This window comes from Pelmatolapia mariae, linkage group LG10_11 (assembly GCF_036321145.2).
Source record: "Pelmatolapia mariae isolate MD_Pm_ZW linkage group LG10_11, Pm_UMD_F_2, whole genome shotgun sequence".
NCBI classification, from domain to species: Eukaryota; Metazoa; Chordata; class Actinopteri; order Cichliformes; family Cichlidae; genus Pelmatolapia; species Pelmatolapia mariae.
The window spans coordinates 43,162,758-43,185,464 of record NC_086236.1 but is presented as its reverse complement, the minus strand read 5'-3'; the positions used below and the strand labels follow the sequence as shown (position 1 = coordinate 43,185,464).

Sequence of the window (22,707 nt, the reverse complement as noted above, 5' to 3'; positions counted from 1 at the left end):
TTGGAAGGGGATACTTTCCTTGGAATTCTTCGAACCTCAATCATAAAGTCAATGGGAGAGATTCCAAAAACATGGTATAAACCCTTACCACAATCCCGGTGTCATCTGGTGTGTCTGTCACGCACCATCCCTGTCATTTCTGTCTCTATCACTTGAAATGCTGTGGTCTCCATCACATTTATTCAATCAATGGCTTACACAATACTCAGATATAGATTTCTTTTGTTTTACAGTAAATACACAACATGGGACGACAACATACAGTCATCTGTGTTTCACAATGTGTGCAGAATCTCAGAAACACATACCAGATGTGGTGGCCATGGCTACAATGATGAAATTGCCCAAATGTAAACACAAATCTCTGAACACAGCTACAGAAGATGGCTATCACTTCACACCAGCACACATGGAATGACACAGTAAATACGCTTAGCTCTCCAGTACATTTTTCTTAATTGATTTCACGTTGAGAAAAAGCTAATTATCAGCGTGCCTTTAAAAGAAAAACTGTAAACAAAAACATTTCAAAAGTTGGTTTTTTTTGCCCTGGTTGTAAAAGTGGTTGAAGCCTTTTCACCACAAGGAATGAACATGCAGCTCTGTCATTCAAGCAGCTGACGAAGGAGGGGAGAGAGAGAGAGAGAGTGGGAGGAGGCGGAGGTTTGACCGATGAAGAAAAAACATAACTTAATAGACACTCAGAAAGACAAACGATCAGTTAAAGTGTTAAACTTTGAAATCCAGCAGGTTGCAGTCGATTTTGTAGTAGACGTAAGGATAATATTCCTGCTGGCTCAGGTTCAGGCCTGGGATGTCCATTGCAGACTGGAGAGAAAACACAAGAAGCAGGATATTAGTGGGTGTGAGCAGCCAATGCAATATCTGTGTGTGTGTGTGTGTGTGTGTGTGTGTGTGTGTGTGTGTGTGTGTGTGTGTGTGTGTGTGTGTGTGTCATATAATGAAACTTTACACCAAATCCAATTTCCCCTCACAATCCAAATCCTTGGAAAAAAAATACACCCTTGTTTGGATGGAACAGACACAGGTAGACCAAATGTGCTACTTACCTGTTCCGAGGTTTGCCTAAATGAAACTTTAGATTTGAAATATTTAACAAGAATTTTTTATTTTTTTTCTTCTTTTCAACTGTCAACATTATAAATGCATTACACAAACAGAAACAATGCTGCACAACTTAACCTATATCCCATCTGCAGTAACCAGCTCCTGCCATGAGAGGGAGCAGCTGTTATACCCTGACACAAGGATGGATGCAGAGATTGCAGCATCTACTTCCCCTTCCTACTCAGTGTTGAGGATTATTGAAGCACTCACATCAATGATAGCTGCTGCACTGCTGTCCAGATGTTTGTACAGGTCATTGAGCACCTCCCTCAGCTTCTTCATGGTCTTCTTGTTTGGCTGCAGGAGCATGGCTTGAAAATTCACAGGCAACCCATATCTGCAAACCAGAACATGTTCAACTCCACTTACATGTTCAACTACACTTTTTGTTGGCACTGCGATGTTTATTCAAGAGGCCTACCTTAAAACAGATTCCACAAAGACTCGTAGTGCTTTAATGTGAATCCATGCAATGAAGGCTTCACTAAAGTTCACTTTCAGCCACCGGACAAGTGGACCCTACAGAGATGAACAACAGTAACCATCAGTTTTATGTGCCAGAGTCATGAATCTTAAATTCATTCACAGCAAGTGCTTCAAAATATCTGTTTTTAATGAAAGTGCCTTATAAAAGTCCTGCTGACAGATCCTCTTTCTCTCCTAAACAGCTGTATGTTCTGTAGCCACTGACAAACTTTCTTTGGGTGCGTGTGCACTCAGCACTTTCTGACTCCTGCTGGCTGCACAGTAACTGAATGTCTGTGAACTGCTTCAGCCTTTAATTGGTTGTTTGTGATGCAAACACACACTCAAGTATTCTTCCACAGAACACAGTGGGGGGGAAATCCATACAGTTATCAGGCTTAACAAAAAGAAAAAGATTGTATATGCATACAATAATATTTATCAATCCAGCAAAAACAAGTATAAACAATACAAATACAAATTAGTGTGATATTTGGTAGAATCTTATCAGTCTACCACACACAGAGCATCCAAACCTTTTTCTTAACCACATGGAAGATAGTAAATTAAACAGAATAGCACAGTAGGCTAATAATTCAACATATAAGTACTACATATTTATGAACAGCACCTCATGGGCTAGAACATGCCAAACCATTTGGGCCTTTTGACTTTTCTATTACTTGCACAGCAAACCCAAAATAGAACAAATACATGACATTAGAGAAAAAAAACTATGGAACTTACAAACTGCTTCTTCTTATCTGTGGAGAGCCGTGTCATCTCTTCTTTATCTGCCTTCATCTCCTCTTCATTGTACTGAAAGTCTCTTACCGTGAACCTATGAACATCATGAAGAGGACACAAAAACCAGTTTCATTTAACCAGAAAGTGATTTTTATGTGTAGAGCTTATATCCTTCACATAAATGTGTGACGGTCAGTTGTTAAAACATAATGCATGGCAGATCTACATATGTAAGAACATCACTTAGATATGTGACACATAAATAATTCACTGGGAAGAATGATGTTTATCATAGTGGTTATAATAACACAATGCCATCACTTACTTGTTCTCTCTAGCTTTGTGTTTGAAGTCATCAATTGCTTTCCTGAACAGAGTGACACTGAACAGCCCACTGTCACTGTCTTCAAATAGCAGACTAGAAGAAAACCCAGGTACTATTTAGTGATATAATGATAGGAGGTTTATAATGTAAATTAACTGCTATTTTCATAAATAAGAACAAAAAAGTAAATTGTCACAAAGAGCAAACTAAACAATAGATGCTTGATAGAAGCATCGACAAAATATCTGTTTCATGGATGACATGACTTACTGTGAAGACCGTGGGACCACCATCTCAGCAAGCGTTTCATATGCTTTCTGCCAGTCAGAGTATCCCGTCCTGAACAAACAAAACAGCGCAGAACTCATTAATGCTCATATTCCTTCTCATTCAATACAGAATCAATCAGGACATAGCTGTGTTTACTTGGGGCTGACTCACTTTGGTACGACGACCAGCAAAGTGATGAGGTACTCTGAATCAAGTACAAAATCATCCTTCTTGACAATGTCAGCCAGGCTCCTGGTCAACAGGCTCCCCCTGTTGGCACACAATAGCATTACAACAACACAGAGACATATGAGGGTCCTGCTGTTGATAAAAGCTTTTCAGAGTCAGAGTATACAGACAAGGTCAAGGTAAAACACAGTGAGGTGGGGGAAAATAAAGGAAGCGAACGATCATCCTAAAGGACGTTCCAGGCCAGCACTAGTCCTTCATGTCATGTTACAGGTGTACTTTTGTCCATGTGAGTAACTTACGCATTCTTCCTTTCTAAGTTCTGCAAGTTTCCCTTCAGGTTATTATACGCTGATGCTCTGGTCTTCAAGTCATTGTCAATCTGAGTTACTTGCTGTAAAAAAAAAAAAAAAAAAAGGCAAAAAATATTAATGACAGACAAAGTAAAATACAACAAAAGACCACAGAATAAAATAACTGCAGTGAGGGACCTGGATTAAATAAGTGAGAAGATATTACTAAACCTTACTGCTACTCATGAGTATATAAAATTTTAAAAAATAAAACAACATATACAGTCAAAAGTTTGGACATACCTGCTCATTTACTATTTTTTTTTCTTTATGTTTTACTACTTTTTATATTTTAGATACTCACTGAAGACATCAAATATATGAAGCAAGATATGTGGAATTATGTAGCAAAGAAAAAAATTGATAAATAATTCTAAATATGTTTTATATTTTAGATTCCTCAAAGTAGCCACTCTGTGCTTTGATGACAGCGCTGCAAACCCTTGGCCTTCTCTCAGTGAGCTTCATGATGTAGTCACCTGAAATGGTTTTCACGTCACAGTTGTGCCTTGTCAGGGTTTATTTGTGGAATTTCTTGTCTTCTTAATGGGATTGGGTGACACACTTGTGTTGTGCAGAAGTCAGGTTGGTACACAGCTGACAGCCCTATTTGGCAACTGTTGGAATTCATATTATGCCAAGAACCAATCAGCTAAGTAAAGAGAAACGACAGTCTATCATTACTTTAAGAACTGAAAGTCACTCAGTCTGGAAAATTGCAAAAACTTTTAAATTGTCCCCAAATGCAGTTGCCAAAACCATCAAGAACCATGACAAAACTGGCTTACATGAGGACCAAAGGAAGACCAAGAGTCACCTCTGCTGCTGAGGATAAATTCATCCAAGTCACCAGCCTCAGAAACTGCAAGTTAACAGCACCTGAGATTAGAGCCCAGATAAATGCCACACAGAGTTCCAGTAGCAGACACATCTCTATATCAACTGTTCAGAGGAGACGAATCAGGCCTTTATGGCCAAATAGAGAGGACTACTAAGGAAAACCAACAAGCAGAAGGGATTTGTTTGAGCCAAGAAACACAAGGAATGGACATTAGACCAGTGGATATCTGTGCTTTGGTCTGATGAGTCCAAATTTCAGATCTTTGGTTCCACCTGCCGTGCCTTTGTACGATGCAGAAAAGGTCTCTACATGCATGGTTCCCACCAACGGTGTGATAGTCTGGGGGTGCTTTGCTGGCGACACTGTTGGGGATTTATTCAAAATTAAAGGCACACTGAACCAGCGTGCAGCGACATTGCTTTTAGCTGGACCAACATTTATTTTTCAACAGGACAATGACCCCAAACACATCTCCAGGCTGTGCAAGGGCTGTTTGACCAAAAAGGAGAGTGGTGGAGTGCTGTGCCAGATGGTCTGGCCTCCAGAGTCACCTGATCTAAACCCAATCAAGATGGTTTGGGATGAGATGGACCGCAGAGTGAAGGCAAAAGGGCCAACAAGTGCTCAGCATCTCTGGGAACTCCTTCAATACTGTTGGAAAACAATTTCTGACTACGTCATGAAGCTCATCGAGAGAATGCCAAGAGTGTGCAAAGCAATAATCAAAGCAAAGGGTGGCTATTTTGAAGAATCTAAAATATAAAACATATTTTTGAGTTATTTCACACTTTTTTGTTTACTACATAATTCCATATGTTATTATTTATACGTTTGATGCCTTCAGTGAGAATCTACAATGTAAATAGTCATGAAAATAAAGAAAAAACATTAAATGAGAAGGTGTGTCCAAACTTTTGACTGGTAGTGTATGTTCAGGAATCTCCAAAAGTTGATTCTGTTCATCTGGACGTAGCGTTTTGTGGGAGAAACGTTTCGTCACTCATCCAACTGACATCTTCAGTCTCAGCTGACTGAAGAAGTCACAGAAGCAACAATGTTCATTCAGTGGGCTGGTTTCAGTCATTATGCAAATGTACTGTTTATAAGGTTGGGGAAACCTGCAGTCAGCTGAGACTGAAGAAGTCACTTGGATGAGTGACGAAACGTTTCTCCCACAAAACGCTACGTCCAGATGAACAGAATCAACTTTTGGAGATTTACTTACCTGGATGACTGAACATGCATCAAGATATGTTCAGGGATATTATTTTTTATGTTTCTAACCTAAATGACAGACCTACCTTTGAGATGATTTCAGAGATGTTTTTAAGGGACTGTTTTATGGGATATTTTGCCATATCCCATTGAAATCTTGTAATGTAGGTGACAAGATCAACTAAAGGGAAAGAAAACAAAAGCTGTAAAAGCAACACTATTACCTGCTTATTATCTCACGGCAGCCTAAAGTTGATATCACTATTCTGCAGCTAACCATTCTTTGCATTACCCCAATTAAAAATACAGATATATGTTCCTTTTTTTAACATAATCCGAACAGAGAGTGTTGTAACCATTAGCGTACCTCCATTGGCCAGTAGGTTCTCCTGCACTTTGTCCCGGCTGTCCTCCAACACATCAGCCATGTACTGGGCCACCTTCTTCACCACACTGTGAACACCCAGGAGAGATCAAAAATGCCATCTCAACACAAACTGCATGCACTAAGCATCACATGACCCCCAGGACCTGATTCCCCCCCACCAGATTTAACACAAACTGACGCACACATCAAAGGATTTCACATATTCGTGTAAAGATAATCTCCTGACAAGGTCATTTATAAAACAGCAGACTTTCAGTCCTCAAGATTTTTAACCACACTGTTCCGTGGCACATCAGAGCAGCCTTGAAGCCACAGAAACACCAAGAGCCAAGTCGCATTTGATGGCTAAAAGTTCTTAAGAAAGTACATCAGCCACTAATGTTCAACTTTTACCCATCTATTTTGCAATGTTATTAGAATATCAAGTGTCAAAAATCAACTTAAAGTTTTAACTGAAACGAGTTAAGAATTTAGCAGTTTCTTTTTCAGATATGGCGTGCAGAAACTTCAAAAAGGAACTGGATTAAAGAGAGGCTGTAGGCAAACAAGTGAAACCGTGTTGCAAGGTTGGTCTTTCCCACAGTCAGCAGAGGAAGCACATCAGAGCTCAGGCACTAAGAGCTGTGTGTGAGCTTTGGATGTCAATATTTCCAAAAGACTAGAGATTACAGTCAAACATACTCATGAGAGTGAAGTCATCTGCTATAAATATGACTACAGAAGGAGCTGCGGGTGTATCACCCAACTGTAAATTGCCAAGTTTAGACTGCAGAGTTCACTAGCCTCAGGTCCCTGTGAAATTCCTCATTGTTACAAAGTAGAGGAAGGATTACAGAGTGGCAGAGGACTGGGAATGCAGGTTTTATGTTCAACTCTCATTAATAGGTCAATAGTAAGAGCCATTATAAACAGGAAATAACTTTTTAATGAGAAAAACAATGTTCGGTTCAAATCAGAAATTAACAGGTTGCATACCCTTCAACAAAGGAATCTAATTTGGCCAGTTCATCCGACAGCCCGACCAAGACATCCAGTGTCCCAACCTGTTTTTGGAGACAAAAACAAAAATTAAAAATGTTTTGAGTTATCAGTGCTGAGATTTGGGTCTTTTTCAGCAGTGTCAGCAGGGTTGTGTTTAAACAGGGACGTCTGGGGTTCAGTCTGCCTACAGTGACATCCAGGGGGGCCCTGTGCGCTTTGGACGGCGCCTCTTTGTCCAGAGGCGTTCGTGCATTGCTAACAGCAGCAGTGGGACATTAGAACCCCGCGTAGCACCAAGGTCAGTGGGGTTACTTCACCTTCAGCATGGAGAGTGACCAATTCAGAAAAGCAGAGCTGCTCTGTGGATGAAACACTCCCCTACCCGCTGCTTCAACATGAAGGAAACAGATCTGTGTACAGACTGCTTCCGATACACAGAATCGGTTTATTCTTGACAGTGGATGCAGAAGGTGAGTGATTTTGATTGTTAAACATCTAAAATGAGTTTTTGAAATGAATGGGGTAAATCATTATGAATTACTACAGTGTAACAGCTCTGCACTGCAGCACAGGAAGGAACAGCAGAACAGTGTGGCAAGCACTGTCCTGGGTTTATATACTGTCCTGAAAAGTGTATAAACCCATACTAACCTTGAGGTCTGGGATGTTAAACTTGTGGTTGGTGGAGAGATTGTTGGTACGCGTGGTGGCTGCCATCATTTTGTCCCATGTTTGCTGGCAGGTCTTATCTCCCGGTGCAGAGATCAACCAAAACTCTGTCATGTTTCCAGCACTGGTGCAGCTCGAGGAAGCTGGAAAGGAAAGCCAGACTTAGACTAGTGCTTTCTCTAATATTATTAGCCTTAGCATGTAGTTAAACAATACTATCTGTCCGATTACAAGTAAAAGACTGTTTGCTTACAGGGACACCGTTCCCCACTAAGCAAGCTGATGCAGTGATGCTACACTAGCAACAATTCATTCAATTCATTCAAGACAATTACATGCTGACGTTTCTCTTTCACCAACAGTCCATATTGTCACTCCCTGACTACTAACTGACGTTACAATACCGTAAATAAAAAAAAATAAGCAATATGTTACATAAACCGTAGCTGGCAAAACAAAAACATGGTTAAGGTCAAGCAGCATCCAGCTGGGATTAGCTATCGTTAGCCATTTCGCTAGCTTTGCTATTAACGGTAACAACTCAGGTACTTTTTGGTATCGTTTTAGCTGTTCACTCACCGGGGTATTAAAACGTTACAGTTGTTAGTGAAAATAAAGGTGTTTATAGTGTTTCTATAGCTTGACAGCGTTCATAGTTGCCATTCAGTACAGTTCGTGAGCTCCTGACAGCAGTACCAGTCAGCTGATCTGCAAGAGGAACCGGAAGGCCTCTCACACACGCTGCGGAGACCCACCAACGACCCCAGCTGGCGGTGAGCGAGTACTGCAGCCTGGCTCAGCTTGAACCCGCAAAAACCCTGACTGGTGGTGGTGCTCGGGCTCAAAAACGTTTGAGTTATGTAGATAGTTTAGACTATAATCCGGATAAAAGAGAGTGTGTTTAGCTCGGCCACATTCTGAAACAAAACACCAAGATTGTTTGACACTTATGTAACAGCAAATAAAATTAATGTAAGTTTATTTTGATGAGAAAAAATATTCTTGTTTTAATGGAATTTCAACAAATTTCCTTAATTATAAGCCCCAAATCTCAGACTTGATCCTGGGTCAACATTCCAAACTCATTATTACCCTATTAGACAAGAAGGCAGACAATGTTGGATGCCAAGTCAGCAGCATTTGAGCCTTTAGAGTAACTAAATTTAGGAAAGCTGGGTCAGGTTTCCTGACTTTGGGTGTCTCCTGTACAGAATACCGAGGAAAACGCCCCCCAAAGGGACATGTTTATAGTTCGGTGGGTCTGGGGTTCATTGTTTTGGGACACAATGCTTGGTCTGCCTGGAGCCAACCCTCGACATCAAACGACAGGGTTGAGTTTGCCCATAGCTGGCTAGAGGCCAGTCTCCCTGGATGTTATCAGGGGACACACACACCACAATCAGCCAGTCTGCAGAAGGCCAGCTACTGCTTAGATTCAGCTGCATGATCTCTGGAGGTTCAGAAACAGAGACAAGTGATAAAGTAACGAAGCATAAAACTCCTACTGTAACAAGCGTGTTGCTCTCCCCTTGCCCTTCTTCAGCTTCTTTAGAAAATGCTAATAATAAAAACCATGTTAAGAGTACACAATGAAAGGCCACATGAGTGTGTCGCAGAACTACACGTGAAGGATGAAGGTCTCTCTCTAAATGCTTTGTGTACTGTACATTCCACATCACCTGTTTCGTCTTGGTCCAAAGTAACTGATGCTTACAGGTGTGCTTGTACCCATGTAGCCTTTTAACATGCACACACCAAACTCAGAGCATTTACATAAGCAGCTAGTGTCATTCATGGGAACTACCTCATGATTTGGTTTCCCCAGAAACAATGCACTTCAAGAGTATTCCAGTCATTTTAGAGTTCTGTAACAATGATAAATAATTTTTGTGCAATCTATCTTTGCAAGAAGGGAAATGAGGGTGAAATGTGCATCATTTTTTTAGGCGTTGTTATTGTTTAGCCATTATGGTATCGCGCTGTATCTCTCCACCTCTTTGATACTATTGTTATACATGACATGTCCTGGGAAAGCCCAGTGATAAAGGCTATTCCCATTTGATGGCATATCACAGAAATACGAAGCCATTTTTCCAGTTTATTTTTGGGTGCATTAACATTTCTCAAGTATCTATTAGTCTTTATAAGACCACCGTGGGTCCTCTTGGTGCTATGTGAGACCTATGGCTGTGGTGTTTATGAAAAAAGGAGTATCAGGGTATTTATTAATCTGATATTGCTGCTTTAAGTCTTCTAAAGATATACCTGTTGAATATTTGCTATATTCCTGCAGTCAGCTGCTTTATATTTCCCTGCTTAACATTCAGGTCAGTGTGAGGAGAAGTTTGTTTGGAGTTCTCTTTTTACTTAGCAACATTCTTTGGCAAAAAAAAAGAGGTGAAACCACTCCGGAGAGACTTAACAAGAGCCTGTTGCATACGACTAATGTATGGTGTTTTTAAACAACTATTCATGTCCACCAAAATGGTAAATTTAAGACTTTTCATTGTCATTATGCAAGCATAACAGACAACACTCACTCACATGGTGAAAAAAAGAAGAAGAAAAGGCTTAAATACCATAAATGTACTGACATAATATAAATGCAATATTTAAACTCATTTACTGACAGGTATTTAAAAGCTGTCAGCTATATAAGACTGGGAGTTAATATTGCACAGCTGCACTGAAGATGAGTTATTTATATGCTATGTGTATATATATGTATATATGTGGGTTGTAATTGTGTGGAGCTGAGCACTAGAAAAGTGTATTTTACATGAGTTATTTTACATATTGTAAAATGCACATGGCCTGTTATGGAAAATTTATAGATAATGTGTATATTCTCTTAACAAATTCAAATTGTCTGTGAATATTCATTAAACAAATACCCATAACAACTTCTTCTTTTTGAAAAATGAAGGGAATCAATATTGTTGGCTGTATGTAATTGTCTGACCTTTTGATTCTTGGAACATGTTGTTTATTCCTTTTTTGCCTGCCTTGGTCACTCAGGGGTGATTCAGGGTCTTTCTATATCGGTCCATTGATGTAATCTGTTTGCAATGTTTGCAAATAAGAATTCCTGCTGCACAATGCAGCCACTGGAGTATTTGCACTCACAGTGGGTGGTACACATGTCTCCCTGTCGCATACCCAACGGCAGCGATGGCTATTATGATCCAAACAATGGAAATCAAACATTGTGCGTTACTGGAAGCCACTTTAGATGCTATGTGTGATTAGCCTTATATATACATAACCCGTGTAGTGTTAGAGAGAACAGGCACAAAACACGGAACAACTTTTTTGTGTCGCAGTACATCGCCTCCGCAGCCTTTACAATGGACTCCACGAAATAGGTTTATTAGTGAAACAGGCACTGCTATTGTTTATTTTTTTTCCCCGAGGAGCACTCAACTCTCATCTAACACTCTGAGGAATTTTATAGATATGTGGAAGAAAAAAAATCCCAACAACAACAAGACATCATGAACTGCTGTGAAATAAGAAAAATATGATGTGGGTCAGTCAGGGTGCTGGGGATTTAAGGGATAATGCTTTGTAATTGGTAAACAGGGTTTTCATACAAGAACAGTAGGTCCACTAGGTCACAAATTCCTGGATCTTAAACTTCACAGCAGGTTGGAGAACTTGTGTCTGTATGTCACTCTGTAAAAATGAAGTGAAAATTAAACTATGAGGGTCACAGACTGAAGAGATGCTGCAGAAAATGGGCTTTTACTGTAGAAGACAGACATTAGTGGATTGCACTTGAAAATTATTTTCCTATACTTGTTTTTATTATTTCTGAACATAGTTGAAAATAAATTGTATTTTTATAACCTATTTGTATTATTTTAGAAATGGCAAACATACTCCCAAAGCCTTGAAATGCTGATACTGTGCAGTAAAACACTTTATATTTTAATGATAAAGGGGTATTTTCTCCTATGCTTAATGTAAGCACAGAGTCCAAACAGCCCCAGAAAAAAGATTTCCCCTTCAGCTAACAGTTGCCGAGCTTTACTTTGCACCCTCCCCCTTCAGCTTTGAGGAGGGAGACATGCAAATTTATCTCCTGGAGGGGGTAAAAACTGCCTCATACCAAGCGTTTTCAGAGTCAGGCACAACTTCACAAAGTCACAACAACAAAGGCAAAAGGAAGGGAAAGTATAGTCTGAGCTTTAACTTAAGGACAAAATGCATGTTTCCATCTAGCCATTGCGTCTAGGGCTTATGTCTGCGAGTGCTGACTGAGACTAGAGAAAATAAGGAGGACTGTGCCACCTTTGTTGGACAATATTTTGTCCTTATCACTGAACCATGGGGGATCCAGTGAAGACATAACACAGGTAATTTTTGGGAAATTATCTATTTACCACGGAGCATAGGTTTTATAGCTATTCTGTTATAAATATAGTCTAAGATCAACAAAGTTGTGGGCTTTATTGTTTTGGTTTGGTTTTTCCAGTTGGTTAGAATGTCTTCAAATTGTGTGCACAAAATATTGCAGCATAGAAAAAAATAATATTTTTTTGACTGTTATATTGTGGCTGTTGCAGGTCAGTAATGATTTTTTAAATTATGGTAATAAATACTCCACATCTTCCTATGCGAGCTCTAATATCGCGTTGCGTGAGGGTTTGACAGCTCTGAGCAAGTGTTTGTCAAGTTTACCATACTTCAGTTGAGCCAAACCGGAAAATGTTACCAAAAGCTGTAATTCTTTGGTTTTTAAAAAAAAAAAAAGTGACAGAAATGTCTTCTTAAAAAATGTAGGATTGTTTTACCAGCCTTAATAGTGATGTGTTGCTTAATTTCACTCTGACGTTTTTCCGTTACTCAAAACGAATATGTCGGTTAATGTGGGTTTTATTTTGACATTTTAAACCGGATGTGTCAGCGTTAATATGACGCTCCTGTCTGTGGGTCGGTCTCGCCGTTTGCCCTCCGCTGCTGTCGTCTGCTCGGTTGTAACAAATGGTCCGCTATAGGTGCCATCGAGAAAACGTCGAACGACAATAACTTGAACTACTCCATGGCAAATATCGTTTTCTCTTCTAGTCTCCCCACCACTCTTTAAAAATTCCGCCTAAAAAGAAAAAGCGTTCTGTCCCCTCTTTTGGGTTTTCAGCGGACGTAAGTAACATTAGCTAACCCCGCTGTTAGCTTCCTATGAGTGCTAGCATGTTATTAGCTAAATGCACTGAGTAACGTGGCATTGTCTAGCTAAATACTAAATAAAACACACTAGCTATAACGTTGTTGTCAGTAGCGTTCTTAATGTAAAAAAACCTTTGTTTTTATAAAACATGTTGGTACTAGGAATACATCGTATATTACTGTGTAACTACCGCGGACACTAATGCTAATGTTCTCCATGAATTGAAAGCGAGCTGTTACAGTAACAAGGAATTTGACTCTGAAGTAATTGGTAATGAATGCTAAGTTGTAGTTAAACGTGGTTATAACGGGTAGCATGATAAATAACACAGGGCAAGAGTGTTGTTGTAGCCATTGCTAATCAATTTATTCAAACCTGCTAATCTGGCCATCATTGCATCAGTTCCGGTGGTTGGTTCAGAGTAACTCAGACTAACAGTTCACACATTAAAAACCACCTTAAAAAGCACATATTAAGTACAGTATGTAAATACTGTTTTCTGTATCAGTGCTTTATGCGGGTATTCGTTAACTCGAGCTTACAATTAGTTTTTGTCAAATGGCGAAAAATACGGAAATCAGGGATTGCCTTTCTATTCTGTATTATCGTGCTAGTGTGTATAGTCATAACCCAAAGATCCATTTGGAGCCAGGAAAAACCCCAGTTTCCTCTACAGATTTACAGATTTGATTGTACTTTGGAGTACCACTGGAAAATGTGTTAGCAAGGGAAACAATTGACTGATCATTGACTGAATCTGCTGTCCCTCACGTCCTCATCTGCCCCTTTGCAGGTGTACAACAACTACCCAGAGGATCTAGGGGCAGCTCTATACCGAGAGCCATTTGACTTCAACGCCGAGCCACCTTGGGATCCTAGCTGATAGTGGAGGAGTTCATCCCAGGACTCATCCATGTGAGTAAACTAGCTGGGGAATTTAGGTATCCACTTAAATTGGAGGGCTGAGAAAAATCTCATAGCAAAAACGTTGAATATGTGGTACAGTATTTGTGTTTGCATGGTGAAGAATTATTGCAGTTCTACGGTAACTGTCATGTCCTGACAAAAGGAGTAAACATTCAGCATGTCCCAGATCACTCAGTTATTTTAGATCTACTGTTTCAGATCTATTTTCAGCACTTGTATTAAAATAACAGGACACTGTTCTGGACGGCTTTTATCTGCAGTGGCTTTGCTGTTAGATTTGTTTTCAGGAACAGAAAGAAATAGTCTGAGCTATAACCCAACTAATATGCATGTATTTTCCTTGAGATTATAGCTGGGTTGCATTGTATAGTGTATGTTTTGTGAACCGTACAGGTAACCCTTTTAACACCATCAGTGTTTTTTTACAAGGAAGATAGAACAAGTGACCCAGTTAAGCATTTTCTAAGTTACATAAGGTCTTGGTTCATTTTCAAAGAGATAGTAGTGTTCAGCCTTGTTCCATTGTGTTTTTAACCAGTGTTTGAGCAGTGATTTTATTTTAATTTTTTAAATGTATTTATTTTTTATTGTACACCACAGCAGTCATTGTTGGCATATTGCTAGTCTCCCCATGTAACCTTTCTACATCTGGTCTGGTCCAAACCACCATGACTGGCTGAAGTACTGTGCAACAGTACTGAAAGTAAAGTTGTGGCACAGATGCCGCCAGTATTGTACCTTTGTTAATGCCATCAAACAGAACATTTTCGGGTCACCGGCTCAGGGATTAATGGCGATTGTAAGGGGTAATTGATGATAAAGTAAATGAACCCTGTGCCCCAGACTATGTGTTTTCACAGCGGCTTTTAGGAAGAATAGGCCTCTTCCACAAAGCTATCCCATAACGCAGAACCTGTTCTCTGCTCTGATTGGATGCCCGTTGAGTTGAAAATGACTTCAGTTCAGGATTTCAAAAGAGGCGTTTAGGTTTCAGCAGCAGACAACATCATGGAATATGCATTATCAAAATGTGATTTTTGGTGCTGAACTTGGTGCTTTATGATGGCTTTTCTCTTTTCCTTGTACAGTTTGTTGCATAAGTCTAGGACCCCAGGGGCTCGAGAGGGAGCGAGCAAGACCACTTCGCACTAGCCACATTCTTTATGCCTGTTGGATTTGAAGAAAACGGTTGAGAGGATGAAAGGAATCGCTGATGAACCGCAGTATTCTGTTGGCCTGCTGGAAGGAGGCATGGCCCTCTGTGATGTTATTGACAATCACATTTATGAGCAAACACTGGTATGGGCTTCATCTTTAATAACATGTACTATTTCTTAATGTTTTAATATTGTCTCAAAACCAACAATTGTATTATAATGCATTGTTAACTAAAGGTTGTTAATTGACATACAGGCACACTTTTGTTTATGCTTGTATTGTAGATTAATGGATATACAATCTTAATGTGTTTTCTGACTCTTCCACACCTGTTTGTTTCCCTCTTCTCCAGTCTGAGAAGAATGCATTCTTTGTAGCAGATCTGGGAGTCATAATGAGGCAGCATGTTCGCTGGCGGACCCACATGTCCCAGATCAGACCATACTATGCTGTCAGGTGCAATAGCAGCCCAGCTGTGATTGAAGTCCTTGCTGCCCTTGGCACTGGGTTCATATGCACCAACAAGGTACTCTTTGACAGTGTGTGTTTTTGTCATTAGGGCTTTTCCCTGCTAAATATAAAAGCACATTTTGCACTAGTGTTGCTCATCAAGCTGACCTGTGTTTCATAAGGCTGAGGCCCTGGTACGAATTCACCCCAAGGCTATTTACTGTGTGTCTTTCCAAGATCCTTAAAATATTTTTAAAAGCACCACCAAGTGGTCACCACATGTCAATGCCCACCTTGTAAACATTGTTTAATAAATATTTGTCTATAATGCATCTGCTTGATGGGCATGGCAAGATAGATACAGGAGATCTATTACACTTATTTCAAATTCTATTTTCTTTCTTCTAGAGCAGCTTTGCCTGATTTAAAGTTGAAAATAATCCTTATTTATCTTATATTTGGCTTTGGTGCGGCCCCTCAGTTAAGCCGCCGTCTGACAATGGATTGACAAAGGATTGGCTCCCTACCCCTTACAAATGAAAGGTTGGGACAGCAGGTGGATTAGATTTCTATGCTTACAGCCAGATCAATGATCCTGAGATGATCATTTAAAGGATGTCCTCTGAAGAGTAGAAAAAAACTGCTTAGAGACTGACCTTCTAGCTCACAGTTCTTCATACATACACTGAACATTTCAAACTTTAGCTAAGTGTAATATAAGCAAAAGATGACAAAAAAAGCATAATAGTTTCCCTTTAATGGAATATTGCTTTGTCTGTGTATCTTTGTAATTCAGTCTGAACTGGAATTGGTGCAGAGCCATTGTATTCCCTCTGAAGATATCATCTACAGTGGTGTTTGCAAACAAGTTTCCCAGATTAAATATGCTGCTAAAAATGGCATTGACCTCCTGGTGTGTGATAATGAAGCAGAGCTGCGCAAGATTTCTCGCTGCCACCCCAATGCCAAGTAAGTTTTCGATAAGCATCAGTCCAAGTGCCAGTGAATATGTTAAGCAACTGACCTTGTTATCAGTCCATAGTGTAACCAACAGATAATTACTATCTACCGTCATTCTGATAAGAAATCAAGCTGCAAAACTGTTTGGTTCTTTGTAGTTTACTGCTCTGGTTTTACATTATAGATTCATCTGGATTGATGGTTTTCCCCAAAAAAGTAACCAAGTTATCTGTTTCCTCTGTGATAATTTAGGCTGCTGCTACAGGTGTCAACGGAAGCATCAAACCCGGACGATGACATGAGCATGACATTTGGCTGCTCGCTCAAGGACTGCAGGCATCTGCTGGAGAGTGCTAAGGAGCTGGGTGTGCAGGTAGTTGGGGTCAGGTAAGGACTACAGGAAGGAAATGAAGAGAAATGCAAATCTAGGTTTTGTACTTAGACCACTGCAAGGATGGCACAGTTCTCTTGAACAAATTATTTAGTCAGTTTGTCTGCAAAATGAAATTTAAACGTTAAGTTGCCAGTTTGATCACCGACTACCTCTTTTACTCCTCAGGTCTCACATTTCCAGCTCCTGTGACGATGACCAGGTGTATGTTCATGCCATCTCCGATGCCCGTTGTGTCTTTGATATGGGGGTATGTGGTGTTAAATTATGCATTTTATTTGCAGTCAGCTCTATGACTGTTATTTGCATTTCTGTTGAATCCAATTTTATGTTTTAGATGCTCCATAAACACAAGGTACTTTGTATAGACCCAAGTTATTAACAATTTTCTGTCTGCTTCAGGAGGAAATTGGCTTCAGCATGAAAATCTTGGACATTGGAGGCGGATTCAGCGGCTCTGAGGCCCAGCTGGAACTGGTCAGTGCATTTCTATCTGATACTGTTAAAGACAAGCTTTGTAGCCTTAGTCTTAAATGTTGAGAATATTCTAATATAGATTCATGTTTTACCTGCTCACTGTGAAGCTGGATTTAAACTACTTTTCAGAGGCATGTGGGGGAAAAAAGAAGGAATATCTTAATGTTAATTGTAACAGCTTCTGTCATCTCTTTTGCAGATTAATAGTGCAGTCATGTCTATGGTGGACCTATACTTCCCTCCATCTTCAGGGGTTTCCATCATTGCTGAGCCTGGTAACTTCTTCGTGTCCTCTGCTTTCACACTGGCTGTCAATGTCATCTCCAAGGAGATGGTGGCACGTGATCCCCAGGACCAGGATCATGGTTAGTGGCAAAATACTCACTTAGGAATGGTAATGGTTGTGAAGGACATACTCTGTAAAAACTGCATTCCAGCAGTAACTCAAGCAGTACACAATGCATTTTCATGCAGAAACCAGTGTTGTACAGCATGAAAAGTATTATTATACTGGGAATTAGCATTGCAGCTATGAGTCAAACAGTAAAATGAAATTCAGAAACTTTTCTACCCTCTTCTGAACAGATCTGTCTCCCAATGAAGAGCCAGCGTTCCAGTACACTATGAACGAAGGAGTGTATGGATCGTTTGCCAGCAAACTCTCTGAAAGACTGATATCTGCCCCATCTGTTCACAAGGTGAGTCTCAAAGATTCTCAATGGGTCAGTATACACTTACTGGACACTTTAATAGTTACACCTTGGCAGTACCAGGTTGGACTACTTTTATCTACAAAACTGTTGCATAGATTTAACAAGGTGCTTGAAATATCTGCAAGACTTTTTGGGCCATACTGACAAGATCGCAGCAAGCAGTTTCTGTAGATCTGTTGGCTACAAATTCATAATGCAAATCTGTTCCACCACAAAGGTCCTCTGTTGGATGGATGGAAAGCGAGGCGGACGCATCCATCCAGCCAGCCAACAAAGGACCTTTACCTAACAAAGGGCCCGTTTGAGTGTGTAACCACAACACAGAATACTTTCTCTATAATTCTCAATGTGTATATGCATTTTGTTATTATTAAATTAGGAACAACACCTTAATCAGCTACTGCCCACACATATACACACTGTAAAATGACTAAAATAATCACCTTTATTGCCTTATTAGCAGAACACTTCCCTGGATGTACCGGTGTTCAGCAGCAGCTTGTGGGGTCCCTCTGGAGATGATCTGGACCAGGTAGTGGAGCACTGTCTTTTACCTGAGCTCAACATTGGAGACTGGCTCATGTTCACACATGCTGGCTCCTACAGTCTGGGTCAACCACTGTGCTCCTCCACTGACTCACCACCACCCCCTGTGTACTACGTCATCTCCTCTAGAGACTGGTAAGTTTGGCAGTGATGGAGAAAATCTTTCCTGTTAAAGAATGTGGAGGTTATGGTCCTTGATTCCTGTTTATTTTCATTCACCAGGTTTGAGATGCAGGACACTGGTGTTACCAACGAGGCTACGCTTAAGAACTTCTCCCTGGTCCCGTACTTCCTCAATTCCTGCCAAACAGAGGCTGCACTGTCTGTCCCAGCTTAGGAAACATCTGACTGGGACCAGAAGTCTTTTCACTTTTCTCCTATGTTTCTGCTGCTAGCTTCCTTTGGTTCACATTCCACTGGGGTCAACTCTCCCAGTAGTGCTTGAAATTGCCTGGACCAGACCATATTCATCTCACAGACCCCAGTGCACAGCGCTTCTATGTGGTCAGCCCTGGAAACCCTAAGTAGGTGTTAATTAGTATGCAACAAAATGGATGAGTCCAGAAAAGACAGTTTGGGGACTCCTCTTGAACTACAGTTTACACCCCTACATTAGACATATAATACTTTTAAATGATTATATTTGACAGATATTATTATTCATATCTCCTTTGCTGTTGTCAGTCTTGTATATTATGTGTATCCCTGATTGAAGCAGTGTATTTAAAAAAAGAAACACTTCTGAGATTATATAGAAAGTTTTGCCAAAAGATTTGTATTTCTGATTTTAAGTTGTGTAGTTTTTTTGTGTGCGCGCAAAGGCTAGAATCCATTATTACATTTAAAAAGTGGCATCTTCATATTAGAGAGCTTGCAGCATATCTTTGCTGTACATACAAAATGTTTGGTGTCACCGTGGCGTCAGTTTCTGAAAATTATTTGAAAGCTAAAAGGTCAGTGTCCTTAAATAAGCTGGTGTTTGCGTGCTTTTCCAAAGTGCTGAGCGTCTTGCTCCCAAGACTGGCAGGTGAGTGCTCTGCTACCCGACAGCCAAGCAGGTTTTATTAGACAGCATGTGCTGCAGATGGGACACAGGAAGTGCTGGTGGATAATGAATCGGCTTACACTGAAAATTACATTGTTTCTTTACAAAAAATGATTTAAAAGACTACTGCAAGTTCTATTTCTATTCATATAGTTTGAAATATTCTTCCAACATCTGTGTTGAAAGAATATTGCAGTATTTCCTGACACCAAGTATACTTGCATTGTGTGTATCATATCTGTGAAACTGTCATAAATCTGTCTTAAGGCATGATAAATTATCAGGCAGTTGCCTGCTTTTAACATGTAGCTGTGCTTGTCTAAATGAAGAGTAATAAACACCCCACTGACTGGACTGTAAATCCCAGTGTGTATGTCTTATCAGAAATGCACAAATGTTGGAAATTGTAACTTCCTGCGGCTCTATGCATAGATAGAATTGGTACCCCTCTGTTAGTTTCACAGCCTGATAATTTTATACAGTTATCATGTGATGAGCTGAAGGGGAATACATTTTCAGGTATCAGAAGCATGTGGGAACCACAGAAAAGATTTTAAATTACAACTCTTTAAAAAAAAATAATCTAGACAAATATGTTTAGGTTTATTAAGGAATTCTGTGTTTTGTGCAAGAAAATGTGCAAAAATATTTTAAACTGATTGTCATGGCACAAAGGAACAACATTTAACATTTTTTGGTCAAATATCACTGACAAAAAAGTAAACTTAGTAACATTTAAATACATAACTACTCCGCTTATCCTAATGCAGTAGTTAAATGTAAACACTTTCATTACCTCGTTTATATTCAATTAGAATGATTACAGAACAGCAGTATAGCAAAGTTTAACAGTGTTGCACAATAGCCCTTTCATAAGGTGACGTAAAAAACATCTACAGTCTTCTGTGCACTGAGACTGAGTCAGTCTCAACAGCGTAGCGCATCTCATTTGGTTTCACAGTGGGGTTTGTTTTTTGTTTTGTTTTTTTATTGTTGCTGAAGAAGATACTGCATGCAGGGAGGTCAGCAGCGTCCCCTCATCGCTGCCAGGTGTCTTCGGGCATGCTTGGCAAGGTGGTCGCTACGCATGAAGCGGCTGAGGCACATTGGGCAGGCAAACTTTTTTTCTCCCGTGTGGGTTCGGCGATGCCGGGACAGCTCATCGGAGCGAGCGAAACGCCTCTCGCAGCCCTCCCACTTGCATTTATAGGGTTTCTCACCTGTTGGATAGTGGAGGCAAGAGTAAGGACTTTTCTAAACATACTCCAATGGGTAAAACATTTGCTATCATGACTAGAAGATCACACTTGTGCCATTTGCTTAAAAACTGCCATAGCATTAAAATACATATGCGTTATATTAACATTTAATTCATTTATCTCTTACCTGTGTGCGTCCTCATGTGGGCCTTGAGATGAGAGCTCTTGAAGTAAGTCTTGTTGCAGTTCTCACGGGGACAAACGTGATTGCGTGCACGGGCCACCTCTGGCTGCTGTGGGACACGCCTTTGCTCCAATAAGGTGCGATGAGGCGCCGGGGCAATGGCAGCGAACTTTGTTCCACCATTGGTCACCGGCGCTGGTTGAATGTAGACAGGAGGAACAGGCGGCTGAGGGACAAGGAGCATGACGGGACCCTTTGCCACCTGACCCCCTACAAGGAAGACCTGAGCAGAAGAAGCCATTTGTCCTTCTTGTTTGTGCTGCAGCTGCAGTGGCGTGTGCACCATGGTGATTGCTGGCAGTAGGTGTTGCTGCTGACTGTACGAGTTTGTGACAGCGTTCTGTACAACAGTGGCCGAAGAAGAGACAGGAACAATGTGGCAGTAGACAGGCACAGGCGAGACCAGAGCGTCTGCAGCTGGGACAGACTGAGGCGTATTTTTATTTTCATCTAAGCCTAAAAGGCTTCCTGGGTTCTCTCTGGACTGGACAACATTTGGGGACGTCTCAGTGTAAGCTTGTGTTGTAACAGTCTCCTCAGAGTCTCTGCTATTCAGCTCATCTTTACAGTTCACATCAGTTTTAGAGTCCAGCATGTGAACCCGAACAACCTCCTCCTCCTCCTTTGAGGCACGATTAAGGTTGGAGGAGCAGTGGAGGCCATCTGCAGTGTGACGGATCACACTGGTGCACTGGAAGCTCTGCTGAGCAGCGTGTTTGTGCAGAGATGTCGCTTCTGTAGGTTGGTGAGGCTTCAGAGCTGGACCTGGACAGGCCGTCACAAAGTGGGGCGGGCTGCATGGTGGTGTCATGCACTGAGAAGAAAAGTCACATTATCAAAGTCAGTAATAAAGTTTCTCTTCTGTCCTAATACATCTACATTTACTAGAATCACGCAGTTACATAGAAACCATTTCATCCTAAACAAGGATCCCTTACAAACAGAGAGTCCTGCAGCACAGCAGAACTGGTGGTGACCTGGTCGTCCTCTGAGGAGTCTGAGGAGGGAGACAGAGGTCTGTAGTGCCTCACCCTGAAGTTTCGTGACTTCCAGTGCTTAGTCATGGACATCAGAGCCCGCACAGCTTCCATGTCACCTGCACCCATGTCAGTTGGCTGGGATTCACCCTGGACGTCTGAGATGTCACAGTGGTGCTCCTCAGACTTCATAGTGCAACTCTGGCAAAGACCAAATTAACTGTCATTTAAATTGATAACATTTCACGCAACGTAATCCAACAATGATAGCCTTCACTAAAAATAAATGAATAAATCACATACGATCAAATTTACACTATGACCATTATCTCAGGGCCTTAAAGATTTTGCTATTTGTCGCCATTTACAGAATACGTGAAGCAGCATGAGAGATAAGCATGATCAGCTGCTGCTCATCAGCGCGGTTGCCCTTTCACCTACTTTGCTGGGGGACAAAAGCAGCATGTGTGGTGGTTACAAAACAGACACACAACACCTACTGTAAGAACTCCTCCCTGCCCAGGCCCGGATCACCACACACAAGCTGCACCCACCATCATACTCCTCAATAACTATTGATGAAGCCCACCAACCAGACTGACTGATTAGCTGCTGACAACCACTTTATCAACGTGTTTCTACACGAACATTAAACACGTAAGAAGAAAAGAAAATACCATGCTAAACCGTAAATATGACAAATATGACGAAGCTAACATTTACTTACATATATGTATGAGTGGGTCAAGTGTTCAGGAAACAGGTTTAATCCCTAGATGCGCGTCCACAAGTCTCGTGCGAACAACTTAAGACCAGGCAAGTATGTTTCCTAGTTTCCTCCACAGCCTCGTTTCCATTCATCGTTTCAAATGCGGTGGG

The 22,707-nt window shown here is 40.7% G+C and overlaps 3 protein-coding genes across 5 annotated transcripts; 1 reads left to right on the top strand and 2 right to left on the bottom strand.

Annotated features, from left to right (window-relative positions):
• Nucleotides 1–525: 525 nt before the first annotated feature.
• On the bottom strand, nt 526–8,294 carry LOC134636200 (V-type proton ATPase subunit C 1-A). Its single transcript, XM_063486078.1, has 13 exons — nt 8,151–8,294; nt 7,554–7,714; nt 6,897–6,964; nt 5,901–5,986; nt 5,620–5,714; nt 3,427–3,518; nt 3,107–3,205; nt 2,936–3,004; nt 2,666–2,758; nt 2,341–2,434; nt 1,550–1,647; nt 1,339–1,465; nt 526–828 (listed from the first exon to the last, which is right to left on the bottom strand). The coding sequence occupies exons 2-13, from the start codon at nt 7,683–7,685 to the stop codon at nt 730–732; spliced, it is 1,152 nt and encodes a 383-aa protein (XP_063342148.1). The 5' UTR covers nt 7,686–7,714; nt 8,151–8,294; the 3' UTR covers nt 526–729.
• A 3,402-nt stretch (nt 8,295–11,696) lies between these two features.
• On the top strand, nt 11,697–19,769 carry LOC134636753 (antizyme inhibitor 1). 3 transcript variants are annotated; one of them, XM_063486882.1, is made up of 12 exons: nt 11,697–11,929; nt 13,535–13,656; nt 14,757–14,967; nt 15,179–15,352; nt 16,073–16,245; nt 16,489–16,623; nt 16,796–16,877; nt 17,030–17,104; nt 17,304–17,469; nt 17,690–17,802; nt 18,278–18,498; nt 18,586–19,769. In XM_063486882.1, exons 3-12 carry the CDS (start codon nt 14,866–14,868, stop codon nt 18,698–18,700), a joined length of 1,356 nt encoding a protein of 451 aa, XP_063342952.1. In that variant the 5' UTR covers nt 11,697–11,929; nt 13,535–13,656; nt 14,757–14,865; the 3' UTR covers nt 18,701–19,769. The 3 variants fall into 3 exon arrangements, with proteins under 3 accessions (XP_063342952.1, XP_063342953.1, XP_063342951.1); XM_063486883.1 differs by lacking the exon at nt 11,697–11,929 and adding an exon at nt 12,492–12,716 and having other exon boundaries at nt 18,281–18,498; XM_063486881.1 differs by lacking the exon at nt 11,697–11,929 and adding an exon at nt 12,492–12,716.
• A 316-nt stretch (nt 19,770–20,085) lies between these two features.
• On the bottom strand, nt 20,086–22,666 carry LOC134637029 (Krueppel-like factor 10). The gene is made up of 4 exons (XM_063487349.1): nt 22,556–22,666; nt 21,790–22,029; nt 20,795–21,665; nt 20,086–20,628 (listed from the first exon to the last, which is right to left on the bottom strand). Exons 2-4 carry the CDS (start codon nt 22,018–22,020, stop codon nt 20,432–20,434), a joined length of 1,299 nt encoding a protein of 432 aa, XP_063343419.1. The 5' UTR covers nt 22,021–22,029; nt 22,556–22,666; the 3' UTR covers nt 20,086–20,431.
• Nucleotides 22,667–22,707: the final 41 nt, after the last annotated feature.